Source organism: Protomyctophum parallelum (genome assembly GCF_964188405.1).
Source record: "Protomyctophum parallelum genome assembly, chromosome: 21".
NCBI classification, from domain to species: Eukaryota; Metazoa; Chordata; class Actinopteri; order Myctophiformes; family Myctophidae; genus Protomyctophum; species Protomyctophum parallelum.
Window position 1 is genome coordinate 29,918,979 of NC_139713.1, and position 18,145 is coordinate 29,937,123.

Genomic DNA, 18,145 nt, shown 5'->3' on the forward strand with positions numbered 1-18,145 from the left:
TTGCCCTGATGAAGACTCTGTTGGAGTCGAAACATGCAATTATTTTAGCTTTTCTAAATAAAGTACATTTATTTTTATCCACCCTCTCCTCATTTTTTACCTTTTGAGTGCTCGGATCGACGCCTTTTCTTTAGTACATTATTTTCCTTACCCTCAGTGTCTGTCAGCCCTAAATGCTCCATTGTGGCTGCCAGCAAGAGCGCCGCCGTGTCCTTCTTGACCACCTCCTTATACGGGTTGTATGCTTTGTGTGGTCCCGCTTTTGCATTGCTGCACTTCATCTTATTCATGTTGGCACACAGTGTGCCGTGGTCCCGTGCAGATTCCTTAAAGAATATACTATGGTATATCTGAACAATCACAACATACAGTATTAGACTACTTATATAGGTTGTGTTGTAGACATCATGGGAAAAGTCATAATGTGCAATATTGCTATTAAAAACATACCACTGATAGATTGTGTCGTTGCTGTCAGGAAGACGACTTGTATCTCCATATTAAAACAATATATATATATATATATATATATATATATATATATATATATATATATATATATTATTATTTTTTTCTTTTTCCTTTTCTTTCCTTCTCAATGTTTTGGTCAGGGATAATATGGCTGATTTTGACCTACTTCATATAAGTGCATATAACTACAACAGTAGTTAAAATAGCAGATCTACAAGTTGTGCTTGTAGATCAGCCATTTTGGGTATTTTAAATAATAAGTAAAAAGGAACGGTTTGGGACTTAAAAGGTTTCCACCTGACAGCAATGACAAACTTTTATTTCATTGAAATGGGATGCAACATGCAGCATGCATAAAACAGTTATTACTTCTCTAATTCAACTTGGAACACGTTGAACTTGAACCAGAACTTGTTTACCCCCAACCTGTCCAACACGAACTTGTTGAACATGAACACATGCACTCCATATCCTGAAACGTCTGGACATGAAAACATCATTACAATTTATATGGCCATTTTGCCTTCACTTATTTCCAATACTATGCCCTAATTGTCTACCGCTCACTTCATACAAGTTTCGGACAGCATGCCAGTCAAGGAACATGAATTGCAGGTCTTCCAGCCTGTCTTTTTTACTTCCCCCGTTTGCGAAGGACCACTGGATATTTCGACTATTGGCCTCAGTTAGCCTGTCACCACCAACTAAAATTGGAGTGGAACCATCAGGGGTGTTTGGCACATACCTATGCCAGCCAGGCACATAATAAAATGTACATATTATTTTATATAGTATTTACATTAGTTTATATTTCATGCTACATTTATGTGTACCATAGTTAATCAAATGAATCAATGTATTTAAAAAGAAAATCACTTTTAATAACATGATTAAAATTAGCAAAGATGGCATATGTAGCTCTACAATCTCAACAATTGTAAAAGTTTGATGGGGTCAGGGCTTATAGATGGCCAATTCATTTCTGCATGATAACCTTGTATAATGAATTATAAAACAAGCCTTGGGTTTACTCATATCAATTTCAGCAATCACATTAAAACAAACTTACATTGTGATTGTGAAATTGTTCATATATACGTGTGTGTGTGTGTGTTTGTGTGTATATAAAAACTTACAAAACTTATAAAAACTTACTCTTTCTGTATGTGCTGGAGAATTTGAGCCAGATCTGATGTAAGGTTCTCATTCTTTAGAAGGAGTCCCACTGGATGCTTATATCAGAGAGGAAACGGGAGGGGGGATGAGGAGTGTAGAGAAAAAAATATCAGAATCATCCAACATCAGCCAGAATTTTGGCTTAGTAAAAGTCTGTAGTTAGTTAAAGTTGCTAGTCATATGTGAGAAGAGTCTATGGTCTCTACTCTTTACACAAGCTTGCCTGATATCAGACTCAATAACTTGAAGTGAAGTGAGCAAATTCAAAGGTCTGGACCTAGGCATGTTTTACGTGAGTACAACTGAGGAGAAAGGCTTGAATGCTGATAGATGTTTGCAGATAATCCTGCTGGCAAGTACTATGAAGTCCCGACGCAAGACTTTCTGGGTATCAACATTAGGCAGGGAATTGGAAAGGTCATAGTCCTTAAGATTGGTGACTGGCTTTTCGCCACTGAGGTGATGCAAAGGAACTCTGTCCTCCACTACAGTATGGTGGGTCCAGTGAATGGATTTATTAGGGTTTGTGGCTGTTTGGTGGTGTACAGCTACAAAGAAATCGAGGTTGTCCATTATAACAGAATATGAGGGTGGTATTGTGTGCTGGAGAGGGTTGGTGGTGTGGCTGTGTTGCCTTCTGCACAGACAGCAGGTGGAGGAGAGAACAGGGCAGGTGGTGTGGCTGTGTTGCCTTCTGAACAGACAGCAGGTGGAGGAGAGAACAGGGCAGGTGGTGTGGCTGTGTTGCCCTCTGAACAGACAGCAGGTGGAGGAGAGAACAGGGCAGGTGGTGTGGCTGTGTTGCCTTCTGAACAGACAGCAGGTGGAGGAGAGAACAGGAGGTTTTTTTTGCTGTGTTGCCCTCTGCACAGACAGCAGGTGGAGGAGAGAACAGGGCAGGTGGTGTGGCTGTGTTGCCCTCTGCACAGACAGTGGGTGGAGGAGAGAAGAGGAGGGTATTTCTTTCTGTGTTGCCCTCTGCACAGACAGCAGGTGGAGGAGAGAACAGGAGGGTTTTTCTTGCTGTGTTGCCCTCTGCACAGACAGTGGGTGGGGAAGAAGGTCTTGGAGGAGACATTGGGAGGGTTGGTGTTATATCATCATTTAACCTGATTTCTAGAAAACCTACCCCCAGGTCTGACATCTCAGATTCAGAAATGTCTGACTGAAAACTGAAACGTGGAGTAGTTGGCTCTCCTATGCTCTCCTGTGAAGTGCCGCCATTTTCTATTAGAGCTTTTAATTTATGTACGTCTGCTCCACAGAGTGCTGACATAGCATGTTGTTTGAGGACAGCATTTGCATGTGTGGTGGTGATCCCCATCCTGCTCAGACGTTCAAATACTGCTTTCTTGGCACCACCGTACTGCAGTACACTGTTGACATAGTATGCAAATGCTGACAGGTGATTCTCTCTTCCTCGAAGGGCAATTGCAGCAGCAGCACAGGCATGATTAGTTTGCATTCCAGATATGGTGCAGATCAGAGAGAACGTGAATGGTGCCATTCTCTCCAAATCCTCCCTGAGGTTGTGCAAGGAGAAATGCTTTAATTCCTCGGGGGAACACTTCCACAACGTGAAACCCTCCCTTCGATGACACAGACGTTGGCACTCCTTGTCAATAACAGCTTCCATCACAGGTTTAAGCGCTGCCATTAGACCATCATGCTGCACCATCAGTCCAGCTGCTGTGGTCAAGTTGCCCTTTGCCAGGTGGTTAACGACTCCACTGATGTCAGCGTCACATCTATACTTCTCTGGGTAGGGTTTACTTGGGTAATTGATGTACACCTAAAAATGGTTAAATAAAACAATTACCAAGATTATTACGTTCAGTAATCTTTCAGTAACCGAAACATAATAGCATTTAATCTGGGGGAAATCTTGCTAAAACACCTTGACATGACGCTTACAGATTACTCATCATTTTGTATACAGTAACATCAATCAATTAAGTCAGCCCTGCCTAATACCAATGGCAATTCTATACTACAGTTATTTAACTTTATTTTTTGGGGGGTGCTTGGCACTAGCCCCTCCTACATATGGCTTTCTGAATTTACAGTTATGATGTAGTTTGTCAATCAAGTCTATGGCACCAAACAACAAAGTGAGAAGACGTAAACTGCAGCTTATAACAAAATTGGAGAGGGCTGGGGGATAATGTCATATATATGCCACTGTCTGAATATAGAGAGGGAGACAGCAAATTCAACAAATCATTTTAACTTCAATATTGGTAACTAAGCTTAACCAATATGAATCTATTTGAAATTATTCAACACAAAGTTGTATTAGCTCTTCAAAAGGTTAGAGGAAAAACAATTGTAATAATTATAATATTCACACAAATAATGCATCTGATCAACTTTAACTAAACAATGGAATAAGTCAGATAAATACTAAATTATAAACTAAATGACAAACATTACACAGAAATGATTAAATGTCTATAATATCAGATATAGATAGATGTTACTAAGTGACACCACACAGCCTTTAGACAAGGACTTGAGGAAGGGTGCTAAATGCTACCTTAACAGCAATATGTTTATGTTGGCTTGTAGACAGTGTGTTAGTTTACCTCTGTCGTGCTGACACGGGATCCGGTGTTTAGTCTTTGACAAAACTTATTTTTCCGAGGCGTCTTTATGGGCGTAGTACGTTCCCTCTTCTCCTCGCGACTCGAGCATCCCTCGTCTGCTTCCGTCACATTATGCTCAGCCTCAGACTGCCATTTCTTTACAATACTCTGGGATTTTTCAACATTCTCAAGTAGGCCTAGTCTGAAACATTTCATGCAAATCCTCCCAGAATATACACCGGGTCTACACTAGCCTGATTCTCTCGCTCGCTCTCTCTCTCTCTCTCTCTCTCTCTCTCTCTCTCTCTCTCTCTCTCAATGACAGCACAGGAAGACGCATGCAGCCTCTGTGCGCACCTGTGCGCAATGTGACTATATCGTTAGAGATTGGAAGACAGTCTTGGCGAGATATGCCCAAGTAAAATGTCAGTGGTCTTGACTAACAAAATGTATTTGTGTGCGATCCGGGACGATGACGGGCGCGGCGGCACAATAGATTTTCATTCATTTTTCAGATCATTGTCATCAGTCATTGCAGTGCCACTGCAGACCATTAAATATAGCCTGTATTAACTTCATAGGCTATTGTAGCCTACAATATGTGACATTTCTTTCATCCGGTATTATTGTGTGAGTTGATCAAAACATTATTGCATATGATGCTTGACTTGTCAGTTGTAGGCAGCCTAGGCTGTACAGTATACAATGCCAACACTATAAATCATATACTTCTGTTAACCTTATCAAAGCACAATCATTGTAATTGCAGAAGGGCCTGCTCTTGACTTTACTGTCCAGTGTCCATTCATGAGTTCTTTCGGACATGTTCATTGCGTATTTACTATTTATTCCCCAGGTGATTTATTTTAACCGTCATCAGTAGCCAGTCGGCAATTTTATCATTTATTAACTTTAGCTCTGTTGTTAGATTGGAAGTAGGCCTACACATAGTCATAGGCTATTGGAAGTATTGGAATACACATATTGTGTATGTTACATCTTGATTGTGTTGTGTAAAGCAATGTGACATTCTCTTTCTTTAAGACTAAAGGCAACCCTTGACTAGCCTGGTTAATAAACCAGACTAATATCGCAGTGATTCGGTCTGGTTTATTAATGCAGGCTAACCCTTGACTGTAGGAAACAATGAATAAAACATAGCCACATAACACATCGTTATATAGGCTTCCTCGCCATTCTCAAATAGACTAGGCCTACTATTAATAATGCGACGATACCATGGCAGAAGTCCATTAACGTAATCAAATGCAATGACAACAAAAAGACTAAAACGTGTGGGTCACGTTTAAAAACACAAATATCATGACATGCTAGAGAATGACAAAGGAACAAGCTGACAGTGTGAATCAAACTTTATTTTTATTTATTTTATTTGTCTTCTCTGTTGCCACGGGAGGTGGGCCCCTCGTTTTTCGTTAACCGGCTTCGTTGAGATTGGCTTTTGGCAAGGCTGCAGCTGGCTGCTATTGGTCCACTCCGAAAGGCTGTTTGTTGATTGGCTGATTATCAGTGCAGGCATATTGTTGCCCCCGAAAATCCAGGACCGCGATTGGCCGCCCAAGCTCGACAAAGAAGTTAGGTTTACAGCAGGCGCCAAGTTCCAGTCGCTGACACGGTCACATGAAGTTTAGTTTGACTAAAATTGATTAAGAGAGATGGAAAGATTGCAGACTTACGTGGTGAGTGTATTTTCTTAAAACTAGTATTTGTCAGTATTACAGTAACAATGCTAACCAGATACAGTAATCTTTTGGCGTGGCATCGGGGTAAGTTGAGTTTCCAACCGCCCCCCCCCCCGCCCCCCCTATTTTTTCTTTATGACTATATATTTGTTCAAAAAAGTGTTAATAATTCAAACCAGCAGTAGAAAAGTAGGCTCTACTCGTCACGAGTCTACTGCTGGTTTGAATCTCGTCTCTAGACTGACCTAGACTAAAATTACTCAAAATGTTCTAGTAGTTGATGGTCCCGTTGTCTTAAAATGGCCGCTCTACACGTGAGCTCGTAGATCGGTGAAGACAAGTGGTCAAGGAGGCTATGTGTTTCTTAATGAACATGAAGTCATGAAGACGCCAAGTTGGACGGTTCTTTGTTGACAAGAGATGAGATACGAGAAAGTGTTGATTAGAGAGTTTCTGGATTTAATGAATCTTTATCTACTGTGTTTCAGCTGGGTTGCTGGAACGACATGTGCTGCTGCTGCTGCCCGGTACACACGGCAGAACAGGTGGTTGTGTCGACAGTAGCTGACGTAGCGGACGTCCGCGAGGGGCCGGACGTCCGCGAGGGGCCGGACGTCCGCGAGGGGCCTGATGTCCGCGAGGGGCCGGACGTCCGCGAGGGGCCTGACGTCCGCGAGGGGCCTGACGTCCGCGAGGGGCCGGACGTCCGCGAGGGGCCGGACGTCCGCGAGGGGCCTGATGTCCGCGAGGGGCCTGACGACAGCGAGGGGTCGGACGACCGCGAGGCACAGGATTCGGACATAGAAATGACTGTCAGTGTTGGACATGGAGATGATTGTCAGGAACTGAGGCAGCTGAAAAAAATGCAAGGCGTTAAGCGCATCACGGTGATGTCTTCCACAACTATTGGCTGTCTCTTGCATGCGCTCGAATACGTAAGTGATCTTTTTTGGTTAAAACAAATATTCTATCAATTGCTATAGTGTCCGTTAAGAAGAGGGGTCTCCCTGTCTATCAAGCACATACGTAACGTACAGTTATTAGGAAGAGAGCTTTATCTCCGCAAAATCGGGGATATTATGAACACACACACAGAAAGGCTATATTATTTTGATTAGTTTTGCTGAAATCAATCTACACACGCACGCCCGCGTGAGTGGGACCGTGGTGGGACTGGGAATTATATAATGCGCGGAAGAACTTGGCAGCCGACTGTGCGTTTTGTGGCGATGAGAGGTGATGTGTGTGTGTGGCTGGCTGGCTGGCCAGCCATTTCAGCTTTAAACCCAGTATTGTGGCTGTCAGTGTCACATGTAGTAACGGATGGCTACACATCGTAGACACACACACACCCTGGGTAAATAGTATGTGTACTGCAACAGAGAGAGGGATAGTGCTGCACTGTTGCTGCTAATGAGAGAGAGAGAGGGGGGGGGGAGTTGCAACACTCAGTTCACATTGGTGTGATTTTTCCATATGAGGGGCGCTAGCCCCTCCTATACCCAGCTTTGAGTGTTTGTGTAAACAACCATTGAAGACAAGTGAGGAAACAAATAAAGAGTATGTGCGTGACATCATCACCAAAAGTTATGTTGGAACGCCTACTGAGTGGCAAAAAAACTATTTTCTGGCCTTGACAGCCCATACATCCAAACAGAAAAGTCCCATCTGATTACATTAAATTACATTAAATTCACTTTGCCATTCACTTTATGCATTCACATACCCTCTATTGTGATTGGCCGGAATGACTTGATATGATTGATTTGACCTATGACATTTTCATATGTTCCAGATGATGAAGTCACAGGCAGCAGCTCTTGATCCAAACCGCCTACAATATATTTTGACTGCACGTAATGCCAGTGGTAGGGTCCGGACCCTGTACTGGGGAATTGGACTGCCCAAAATGAAAACAAAACGCCTTGGAAACATGGAAGGTCAAAAGATTGAACTTCTGCTGCACCTGGTAAGTCACAGAGTGTCGCACTACGAGCTTATAGATCACATTGGTAGCTACAGAAACGTAGCTTTTGCATGTGTTGTGACAGACACGACAGTGCACTTTTCATTTAATTGTATACATAAAATATTCCACTGCATGGCCCTGTATCTCAAATAGTCAAATTAATATTTTATTAAGGAATATGCCTTTTGTATTCTTTCTGTATACAAGCAAAAAAAAATTATGCAATTATTATACATTATTGATGGAATCTAAGATTCTCAGATAAAAAAATGCCTCAACCGGTTAATCCATCGATAAGGTTATCAGTGATCAATTAATTAATTAATTGATTTGCATCCCTACAATTAAACCACTTTTATAACATGAAAACCTGTGTTTAAGCTTCCTGAAAAGATCGTCCGCGAGGGGTCTGACGACAGCGAGGGGTCGGACGACCGCGAGGCACAGGATTCGGACATAAAAGTGACTGTCAGTGTTGGATATGGAGATGATTGTCAGGAACTGAGGCAGCTGAAAAAAATGCAAGGCGTTAAGCACGTGATGGTGACGTCTTCCACAACTATTGGCGATCTCTTGCATGAGCTCGAATACGTAAGTGATCTTTTTTGGTTAAAACAAATATTCTATCAATTGCTATAGTGTCCGTTAAGAAGAGGGGTCTCCCTGTCTATCAAGCACATACGTAACGTACAGTTATTAGGAAGAGAGCTTTATCTCCGCAAAATCGGGGATATTATGAACACACACACACAGAAAGGCTATATTATTTTGATTAGTTTTGCTGAAATCAATCTACACACGCACGCCCGCGTGAGTGGGACCGTGGTGGGACTGGGAATTATATAATGCGCGGAAGAACTTGGCAGCCGACTGTGCGTTTTGTGGCGATGAGAGGTGATGTGTGTGTGTGGCTGGCTGGCTGGCCAGCCATTTCAGCTTTAAACCCAGTATTGTGGCTGTCAGTGTCACATGTAGTAACGGATGGCTACACATCGTAGACACACACACACCCTGGGTAAATAGTATGTGTACTGCAACAGAGAGAGGGATAGTGCTGCACTGTTGCTGCTAATGAGAGAGAGAGAGGGGGGGGGGAGTTGCAACACTCAGTTCACATTGGTGTGATTTTTCCATATGAGGGGCGCTAGCCCCTCCTATACCCAGCTTTGAGTGTTTGTGTAAACAACCATTGAAGACAAGTGAGGAAACAAATAAAGAGTATGTGCGTGACATCATCACCAAAAGTTATGTTGGAACGCCTACTGAGTGGCAAAAAAACTATTTTCTGGCCTTGACAGCCCATACATCCAAACAGAAAAGTCCCATCTGATTACATTAAATTACATTAAATTCACTTTGCCATTCACTTTATGCATTCACATACCCTCTATTGTGATTGGCCGGAATGACTTGATATGATTGATTTGACCTATGACATTTTCATATGTTCCAGATGATGAAGTCACAGGCAAGTCCAAACCGCCTGCACTATATTTTGAATGCACGTAATGCCAGTGGTAGGGTCCGGACCCTGTACTGGGGAATTGGACTGCCCAAAATGAATACAAAACGCCTTGGAAACATGGAAGGTCAAAAGATTGAACTTCTGCTGCACCTGGTAAGTCACAGAGTGTCGCACTACGAGCTTATAGATCACATTGGTAGCTACAGAAACGTAGCTTTTGCATGTGTTGTGACAGACACGACAGTGCACTTTTCATTTAATTGTATACATAAAATATTCCACTGCATGGCCCTGTATCTCAAATAGTCAAATTAATATTTTATTAAGGAATATGCCTTTTGTATTCTTTCTGTATACAAGCAAAAAAAAATTATGCAATTATTATACATTATTGAGGGAATCTAAGATTCTCAGATAAAAAAATGCCTCAACCGGTTAATCCATCGATAAGGTTATCAGTGATCAATTAATTAATTAATTGATTTGCATCCCTACAATTAAACCACTTTTATAACATGAAAACCTGTGTTTCAGCTTCCTGGCAGCGAGGGGCCGGACGACCGCGAGGGGCCGGACGTCCGCGAGGGGCCTGACTACAGCGAGGGGCCGGACGACCGCGAGGGGCCTGACTACAGCGAGGGGCCGGATGTCCGCGAGGGGCCTGACGACAGCGAGGGGCCTGACTACAGCGAGTGGACGGACTACAGCGAGGGGCCTGACGACAGCGAGGGGCCTGACTACAGCGAGGGGCCTGACTACAGCGAGGGGCCTGACGACAGCGAGGGGCCTGACTACAGCGAGGGGCCTGACGACCGCGAGGGGCCGGACGTCCGCGAGGGGCCGGACGTCCGCGAGGGGCCGGACGACCGCGAGGGGCCTGACGACCGCAAGGGGTCGGACGACAGCAAGGGGCCGGACACTGTAGGAGAACCATATAAAGTGTAGCAAACCCATATACCCACTGCATCCTTTTAAGTTTTAATAAGTTACGTTCAGTTCAGTTCATGTCGGTTGGCACCGTTAAACCACTTACCAAAAGCAACCCCTCAGCCCCACCCTTTGACTCTTGCTCTGTGTTCTCAATGTTTGCTATGTGTGTACACCTGCTTTTAGTCTCTCTCTCTCTCTCTCTCTCTCTCTCTCTCTCTCTCTCTCTCTCTCCCTCTCTCTCCCCCCCCCCCCCCCCGCTTGCTTGATTTCTGTCTCCAGGAAGTGCAGATGTGCTTTTGTTTTAAACTCACTTGTGACACTTAAATGTCACAAGTGAAAGAATAGGTACAGTACTCCTTGTGTGAAGTTTCTTACTAAATTGTTTACTTGATGCATCTTTGTGCTTGTTTCTTGTCTTCTTTCTTAATTGTAATTTGCTCTAACTGCTAAATTATTGTGAATACTGTATATTCTATTTGTTTTTGATGATTGAGTTTGTGGTTAAACATATTTAATGAGAAGTTATAAATGGCCTATACCTCAGATTAATGATTATCTTGTATCTGATCAAATGTAGCAATAGTTTATGTAGATAGAAGTGTGCTTTTAGAACTTTATTGCAAACGTTCTTTCACAGAGGCTGAGATTTGAAAGTTTGTAGCGGTCTACAGTACTTGCACGCTCTGCTTGCGCAGTGTGCAACAAGCAAGTAGGCACTCGACAGAGTGCAGTTCTATTTATTATTATTTCACACATTTTTGCATAGAGCATTTAAAGAATCTGATTAGTTTTTTATTTCAGGTGTGTTTGCACAAAATACGTGAAAAGTTTTTCCTCTTAGCCGGCCCAAGCCGGGCATGAAGTAATCATTTAGCTCTGTTTTCCTGGACCTTTCACAGCTCTGCCCACTCGGGGAGCTGTGGAGATCTGGCTATGCGAGGCTGTACTGTACTGGAACAGTATATAAACATTTATAGTTTTTATAGTGCTCCTTCAGTTAAAAACACCAATTGAACTGTAACATGATGTATGAATTTCAAACATCACTGGCATCGACAAGAAATTTTAGATCCAATATGTTTGAGGGGCCAAGTCCGAAGGGCCTTTGGTGCCTCATTGTATTTGTATTAGTCCAGCAGCCGGCATGGCTTGTGGCATGGGAAATTTGGTATATAGTCGTTTTTATTGGCCTAAAATATTGTCTATAAACATACATTCATGAATCCACTTGCTGACCGGCTGTCGGTATGTTTTATACGGGTTTATATGTGATCCTACCAGTAACATCCTAAAGGCCTGGTGGAGATTTTGGTTGGAGACAATGACACAGGTCAGGACAACGGCAGAAGTAACATGTTATTGCCAGTAGAGGGCACAAAAGCTTTATACAGCCCAAGCAAAACTTGGGCTGAATAGACCACCTATCAGTGATGGAAAAAGTACTCACAATGTAGGAATACTATGTTACAAGTAAAAGTCCAGAATTCAAAATGCACTTGAGTAAAAGTACAAATGTATTGGCCTCAAAATGTACTTACCAAACGTAAAAAGTACTCATTATGCAGAATGTCCCGTTTCAAGTTTGTAGATCCGCTATTTTCAAATCTACAAAGTAACTATAGTAGCTACAATAATTGTAGTTTGAGGATTCTTTTATTTATTTGTACTTTACTTGAGTATTTCCAATACTTTTACTTCTACTCCACTTAACTAAATATCAGTGGAACTCCACTACAATTAAGCCTATATGAAAACTTTAGTTACTAGTTACTTTGTAGATTTGGATTATTATTACAAAACACATTAACCACTTCAGCCCTATATACATTTCGGCCATTTGATAATCAGATCTACAAGCTTGTAGATTGGCTATTTTCAAATTCTTATATATTCTTAGCAGTCCGGGCACCTTGGCTGGTAATCCAGCAGTCAGTGTGTCGCGGGTTCGAGTACCGATCCAGATGAACTTTCTTGTGTCTCTCCCCATCTCTTTCTCCGTTTCCTGTCTACCTACTGTAGAGGGAAAAGCCCCCAAAAACGTGTACATTTTGAACTTGTGAAACAGGACATTCTGCACAATGAGTACTCAAAAAAGTACTCAAAAAAGGCAGTCAGTCAGATACTAACTCAGAGAGAATAAGGAGATGTCTTTTAACTGTGAACTTTGGATGCTTGTGTAACAATCTTAAACATGACATGTGTAAGTGTAATCAATGATTACACATGAGACTGTCTATGATTACTAAAAAATCATAGTCTTTATGCATCATCATAATCATCATCACTTTTGTGCATCACAGACACATGTCAGTATAGGCTAAGTCCTTAGCTTTACAGGAACATCTGCCAGAAGAACAGTCAGATTTGCCCTTGCATTGGACCATGTCAAGGATGGCATTTGGGGTTGGATGGACCTCTGAGGTCGTTGATTTCAGCATGCCATCCAAGTGTTGTTTGAAGTACCCATTTTTCAGGGGATCCAGCTGTGCATCAGAGCAATGGCTGCTTGTGCCCATGCCCTTGTTTGGATATGGACTCTCAAGATGTTCTGCCTCAGAGCTCCAGGTGTTGGAGGGAGCTTGTTACTTTCTGCCCTATGTTTGCAGAACAGATGCCATCACAGTCCAGGGTTTGTCTTGATACCTTTGGGTGAGTAGCTGCACATGCAAAGGACTCCAGAGTTGACAGCATTCCTTCCGTCACTTCTGTTTCATCCAAAAGCATCTGCAAAGCATTGATAATCTTCATCTGTTTTGAGGTAGACCTGCAGTCATGTTGCCTTGCCATACAGGGGACCACCATGTGTTGTCTGACCCAGTGAATCCATGCATGCTGGCAAAGCCTTTGCTCTTTCTTTACCGTCCTACAGTATAGAGCTCGCCACAGTGGTTCAACCTGCACAACACCAGAGGACGTGTTCTTCAGCAAGAGGTCAGTTTGCTGTGACTAGCACTAAAACATCCGTTGGGGAGAAAAATACCAACTGTGCATCAGGTGGGTTTCGCTGTGAAGCCAGCACAGCTTGGTGGTTCAGCAGTGCATGTGTCTGCTTCTTCGTGGTTATTTTCCTCATTGATCCTTTGTTGCTCCTAGTGTATCCAGAAGCAGACGTGATGATCAGCTTGGAGGATCCCCTGTTGTACTCTAAAGAGTTTTGCAGCAAGTAGATGGATTAACTTGGACTTGTCATGGCATGGCAGAATTGTTCCATTAGGACGAGGAGCAAACACTTCCCTGGTGTCAGAGTGAATCATAGTTTCCTATGGCCTCTTTCTGGTTGGGTCTCGGCTTGACCTGGCAAGTATCATCATCTTTGTAAACAGGTCCTTGGTCTCCCTCAGATCTCCAACTGTTTTACTTTGTAAAAGAAAAATAAAGGTGCCTTTTTAAATTTCTCTGCTCGTACCTGCCCCCTCCCCTCTCTCTCTCGAAAGCAATTGAATGGACTGGACTTGTTGGGCGTTGGGCGTGTTGAAAAGCCGGTCAATTTAGTTTTTGCGAGCCACGGGGCGGGCGGGTCGTTGATTAATATATTGTTTTGCAGGGATTGGTTAGCTGATTTGCTCGTCTACATATGACGTACATTTTCCTTCATTGTCAATAGCGTTTAATGTTTTGATGTTTAATTTACATCATTTTATTGCGGCATTTTTACCTAATTTCTCTGTTGCCATTGTTAATGGCAAATCTTGAGGCGTGTCGGGATAAAAGCTGTAAATAGGAGGGGCTATATAGGGGGTAAAATGTATACGATGACGTCAAATTCTCCATTAATTGTCAAAGTGAATTTAATGTTTGTGTAGGACAAAGTTTGTGGACACACACCAAAAGCTGGACATATAGGAGGGACTAGCGCCCCTCATAAATCACACTTGTGTGAAGTAAGGGGTTTTATTATTATACATCAGACAAAGAAATCATCACATTTCGTGCTATAAACACACACACAAAGCTGTGCATATGGGGGCTGGTGCCCCTCAAAGAAATGTGATTTACAAAAGTCAGCCTACTGGTGGCACTATAAAGGGCAGAACAGATGTGAAAAATGCAGGGCAGATGTTTTTCCTTGGCTTTTAGTCAGTGTGTAGTGTGCAGTTATAGATACAAATGCAAATCTGCCTTTTAGGCATTTTGTTCAAAACTTTTTTTTTTTTTAAGCCAATCTTAGCCAATCAGGATGGAATATGAGCAAATCACACCCGCGTGAAATGAGGGGCGATCTTATCATCGTACATCATCATACATCATCTCATTCCGGCCAATCAGAATTTGCTTCCTCGCCTTTGTCTTCAATGTTTGTGTTACGCAATGTTTGTGTTTACACGAACATTCAAAATGGTCCATTCATTGTCAATGGGATTTAATGTCGGTGTAGGACAAAGTTTGTGTTAGAACATGCACAAAAAACTGGACATAGGAGGAGCTATCGGCCCTCAAAAAGCCGACAGACAAAATCTGTAGGATACATCATCACATTCTAGCCAATCACAATTGGAATCCTCCCTTTTCTGTCCTCACTTTTTATCCTCAATTCCGTGGTGCTCAGCCAATCAAATCTTTTGTTTGCGTTTCAGATTCACCTGACTTGACTACAACAATACATCCATGTTCACCTTTTGTATAGTCTTATCTGTGATGTTAGATCAATAGGTTTTGTTTCCACATTGTATGCTTTTTTATTAGAATCCAATTATGGGACCTTGCCTGTTGATACTGTATGGAGGAATGACATACCAAATCTAGATCCAGATTGGAGCTGGGTCTAATGTTGTGCTGTCTTCTAGGAATCGTGATCAACAAATTCATCTAAATTGTGTTCATCGAACTTACTTGACCCCCCGTAGATTGTGTGCTATGAGGATTTTAAATAATCCCAACTGCACTTTCTGCACTTCGAACACCATACATTCTACCATATGGTTTGGGAGTGTCCAAGTGTTCTCACATTTTGGAATATGGTTGCTGCAAATCTTTCGATACTTTTACAAATTACCATAACGCCCTCTCCATCTTTATTCATATCAAATGATAAATCCCAATTGCCATTAAATAATACCCATATCCGTGTCTTCTTTGCTGGCGTAACGGCCGCAAAGAAGATGGTTGCTACGCGCTGGAAACCTCCTCATACATAATTGACATCCCGTCAATGGGCTTTAACCTTTCTAGATATCATCTATCTGGAGATGTCAACGGCAAGATTACACAGAGCGAAAGAGAAAAACATTAATATTTGGTCTAGCATTGCAGATATGGTCAAGGACATGATTTAGTCTTTATTTTCCTATTGCACAGTGGTAGGAATCTTGGCACAGGTGTGCATTTTGTGGCATCTATGGTCCCGGGGGGAGGGGTGGGTGGGATTGTTCGTTGTTTTTGTGTTCCTTTTCTTTTGCTGTTGTACGTGTATTACTTGTTTTGTTTTCTTTATTCATTCATGGTGTTAACATGTTTGATTGTGTTATTTTGTCATGAATAAAATACATTTGATAACAAAAAAAAACCAATACATCCATGTTGCTGGACAAAGTGAAACTAAACCGGCCACTCAGGTTGTCCGGTTTGCGCTTTCCAAGCATCTGGGTATATGAAAACATTGCTGGTTGTCAGGCTTGCTTTTCTAAGTAAAAACAAAAAGGCCACTCTGCCGGGTATATGAGAATATTTATAGGTTGCCAGGTTTACAAATGGAAAAGATTTCACACCAGCCTCATGGTGGCGCTATAATTGGCCCAATTGCGTTTTACCTATAACTGCACCGATCTGTTTAAAACTTTGTATGCACACCAAGGAAAATCCTTTGACCTGCATTTTTCACATCTGCTCTTTATAGTGCCACGAGGAGGCCCACTAATGTAAAACACATTTGAGGGACGCTATCGCCTCCTATGTCCAGCTTTTGGTGTATGTACACAAACATTAAATTCCCATTGACAATGGACAATTTTACATCATAGTGTCTATTTTACCTACGTCATGATGATGTACGATGATAAGAGTGCCCCTCACTTTACACATGTGTGATTTCTTTTACATTATACTCATTCAATTTGATCCAAATCTCACATAAATCCATACACATCTCTATAATCATGTGACCAAGACGGGTCTGTTAGATTTTTCATATTCCATCCTGATTGGCAAAGATTGGCTTCCAAAGTTCTCAGGAGTGGTACAAACTGTTGCAAATGATTAACACAGCTTCCGATTGCGGTGAAACTTTGCTGGAAGAAATGCCATTTGACATTTTTTCAAAAACACTCCTATCCTGGTGGAGACCGGTGCACAGGACAGCCTTGCTACGGGTAAGGCGGACAGCCTTGCTACGGGTAAGGCTGTCAGTTCGCACCTGATGTTGTGTGGGAGTTCAGACTGATCCAGATCCAGACCATACTGAATAACTGCTAGCTTGCATAACGTCTTCAAACTAGGACTTAAGTCTAAGACATACAGACGATGTGATTGTGAGGCTAATCCTCCATAGAAGATACGATCTCCCACCATGCCACAGCACTTTCCATGCCTCGGAGACGGGACATTCCCCTTGGGCTCAACCTTCTTCCAGGATAAGCTGTCTGGACTGAATTTCCACAGATTGGTGAACTGAATTTGTTCGTGGTTTGGGCTTCTGGTGTCGTAGCCACTAAATCTGTACAGTTCTCCATTGTAGGTAAAAGCTGCATGATCGGCTCCATCATTTGTTATAATCTCTATTTTACCAGTTGCTGTAGAAGGCTTGTCCAGCCAGAGGTTGTTCTCTGTGTCAAACACTGTGGTGGTCATACCCGTAAATACAAACATCTTTGTCCCAATGATGGTGGCAGAGTGATATGCAACACGTGGTGTAGTGCCTCTCGGGTTAATTAAATACCAGATCATTGTGGTGGTGTCCAACCTGTATGTACTATTCAGATAGCCATCGTGCATTTCACGTCCTCCATGTATATACATGACCTTCCCCAAAACACAGGCTGAGTGGCAGACCCTCCCGGCAGGAACAGTCCCGGACACCTGTGGTTTGAACCATCTGTGGGTGTCGACATCAAATGCATACAGCACGTTGCAGTAAGGATACCCTCCCCAGATGTAGGCGATGTATTCTATAAGCACAGCCGTGTAGCCGTGGTGCCTGATGGGAATCTCAAGGTGATGTTCACCTTTTCCAGATGTCACTGGACATAATTTCTTCCAACGCAAAGACACAGTGTTTAAAACATGGACGCCAATCTCTATCTTTGTAACATCCTGAATTTTGACAGTGTTCTTTCCAAAGAAGTACAGCTCTTGTCCCACTGCTGCAATGCAGTTCTGTTCCTCTGGTGGACCGTTCAGTTGCACCGTCCAATGAAACATTGAACACAACAATGTTGAATTGAAATAAACCTGTTGGATGTCTCGTTGCTTTGTAGAAGAATGAAGAGCCAATTGAGCTTGAGATTCTAGAACCTTAGTCGAAAGAGTCTGGACAGTCCTGAAGATATCTGTGGTTAAGAGTTTAGCGGCTTGCCTCTGACAAATGGGCCTGGTAGACAATGGATTTCAACTGGACTCTCAGAGGCTGCAGTGCCCTTTATCCCGCAGGCTATATTGCTCGTGTCGTACCGGTGAGGTCACATCTAAGTATGACATCAGGTGACATATCCGAACAGATCCATCTTGATCACTTGACTATAGATATTGTATACCGATTACTGTGTAACTCGGGAGTAATATAAAAAAGATCACACCGATGTGAAGTGAGGGGCGCTCTTATCATCGTACATCATCATCATATGAACTGAATTTATGTGATTGCTTAGCCGATTTCCTCGTCTACATATGACGTAAATTTCCCTTCATTGTCAAT

The 18,145-nt window shown here is 42.5% G+C and overlaps 1 protein-coding gene across 1 annotated transcript; it reads right to left on the minus strand.

Moving 5' to 3' along the window:
* Positions 1-15,464: 15,464 nt before the first annotated feature.
* Positions 15,465-17,652, minus strand: LOC310878939 (kelch domain-containing protein 3-like; the record flags this gene model as incomplete). Its single annotated transcript, XM_083793355.1, has 2 exons — positions 15,465-15,479; positions 16,579-17,652. 2 exons carry the CDS (start codon positions 17,650-17,652, stop codon positions 15,465-15,467), a joined length of 1,089 nt encoding a protein of 362 aa, XP_083649481.1.
* Positions 17,653-18,145: the final 493 nt, after the last annotated feature.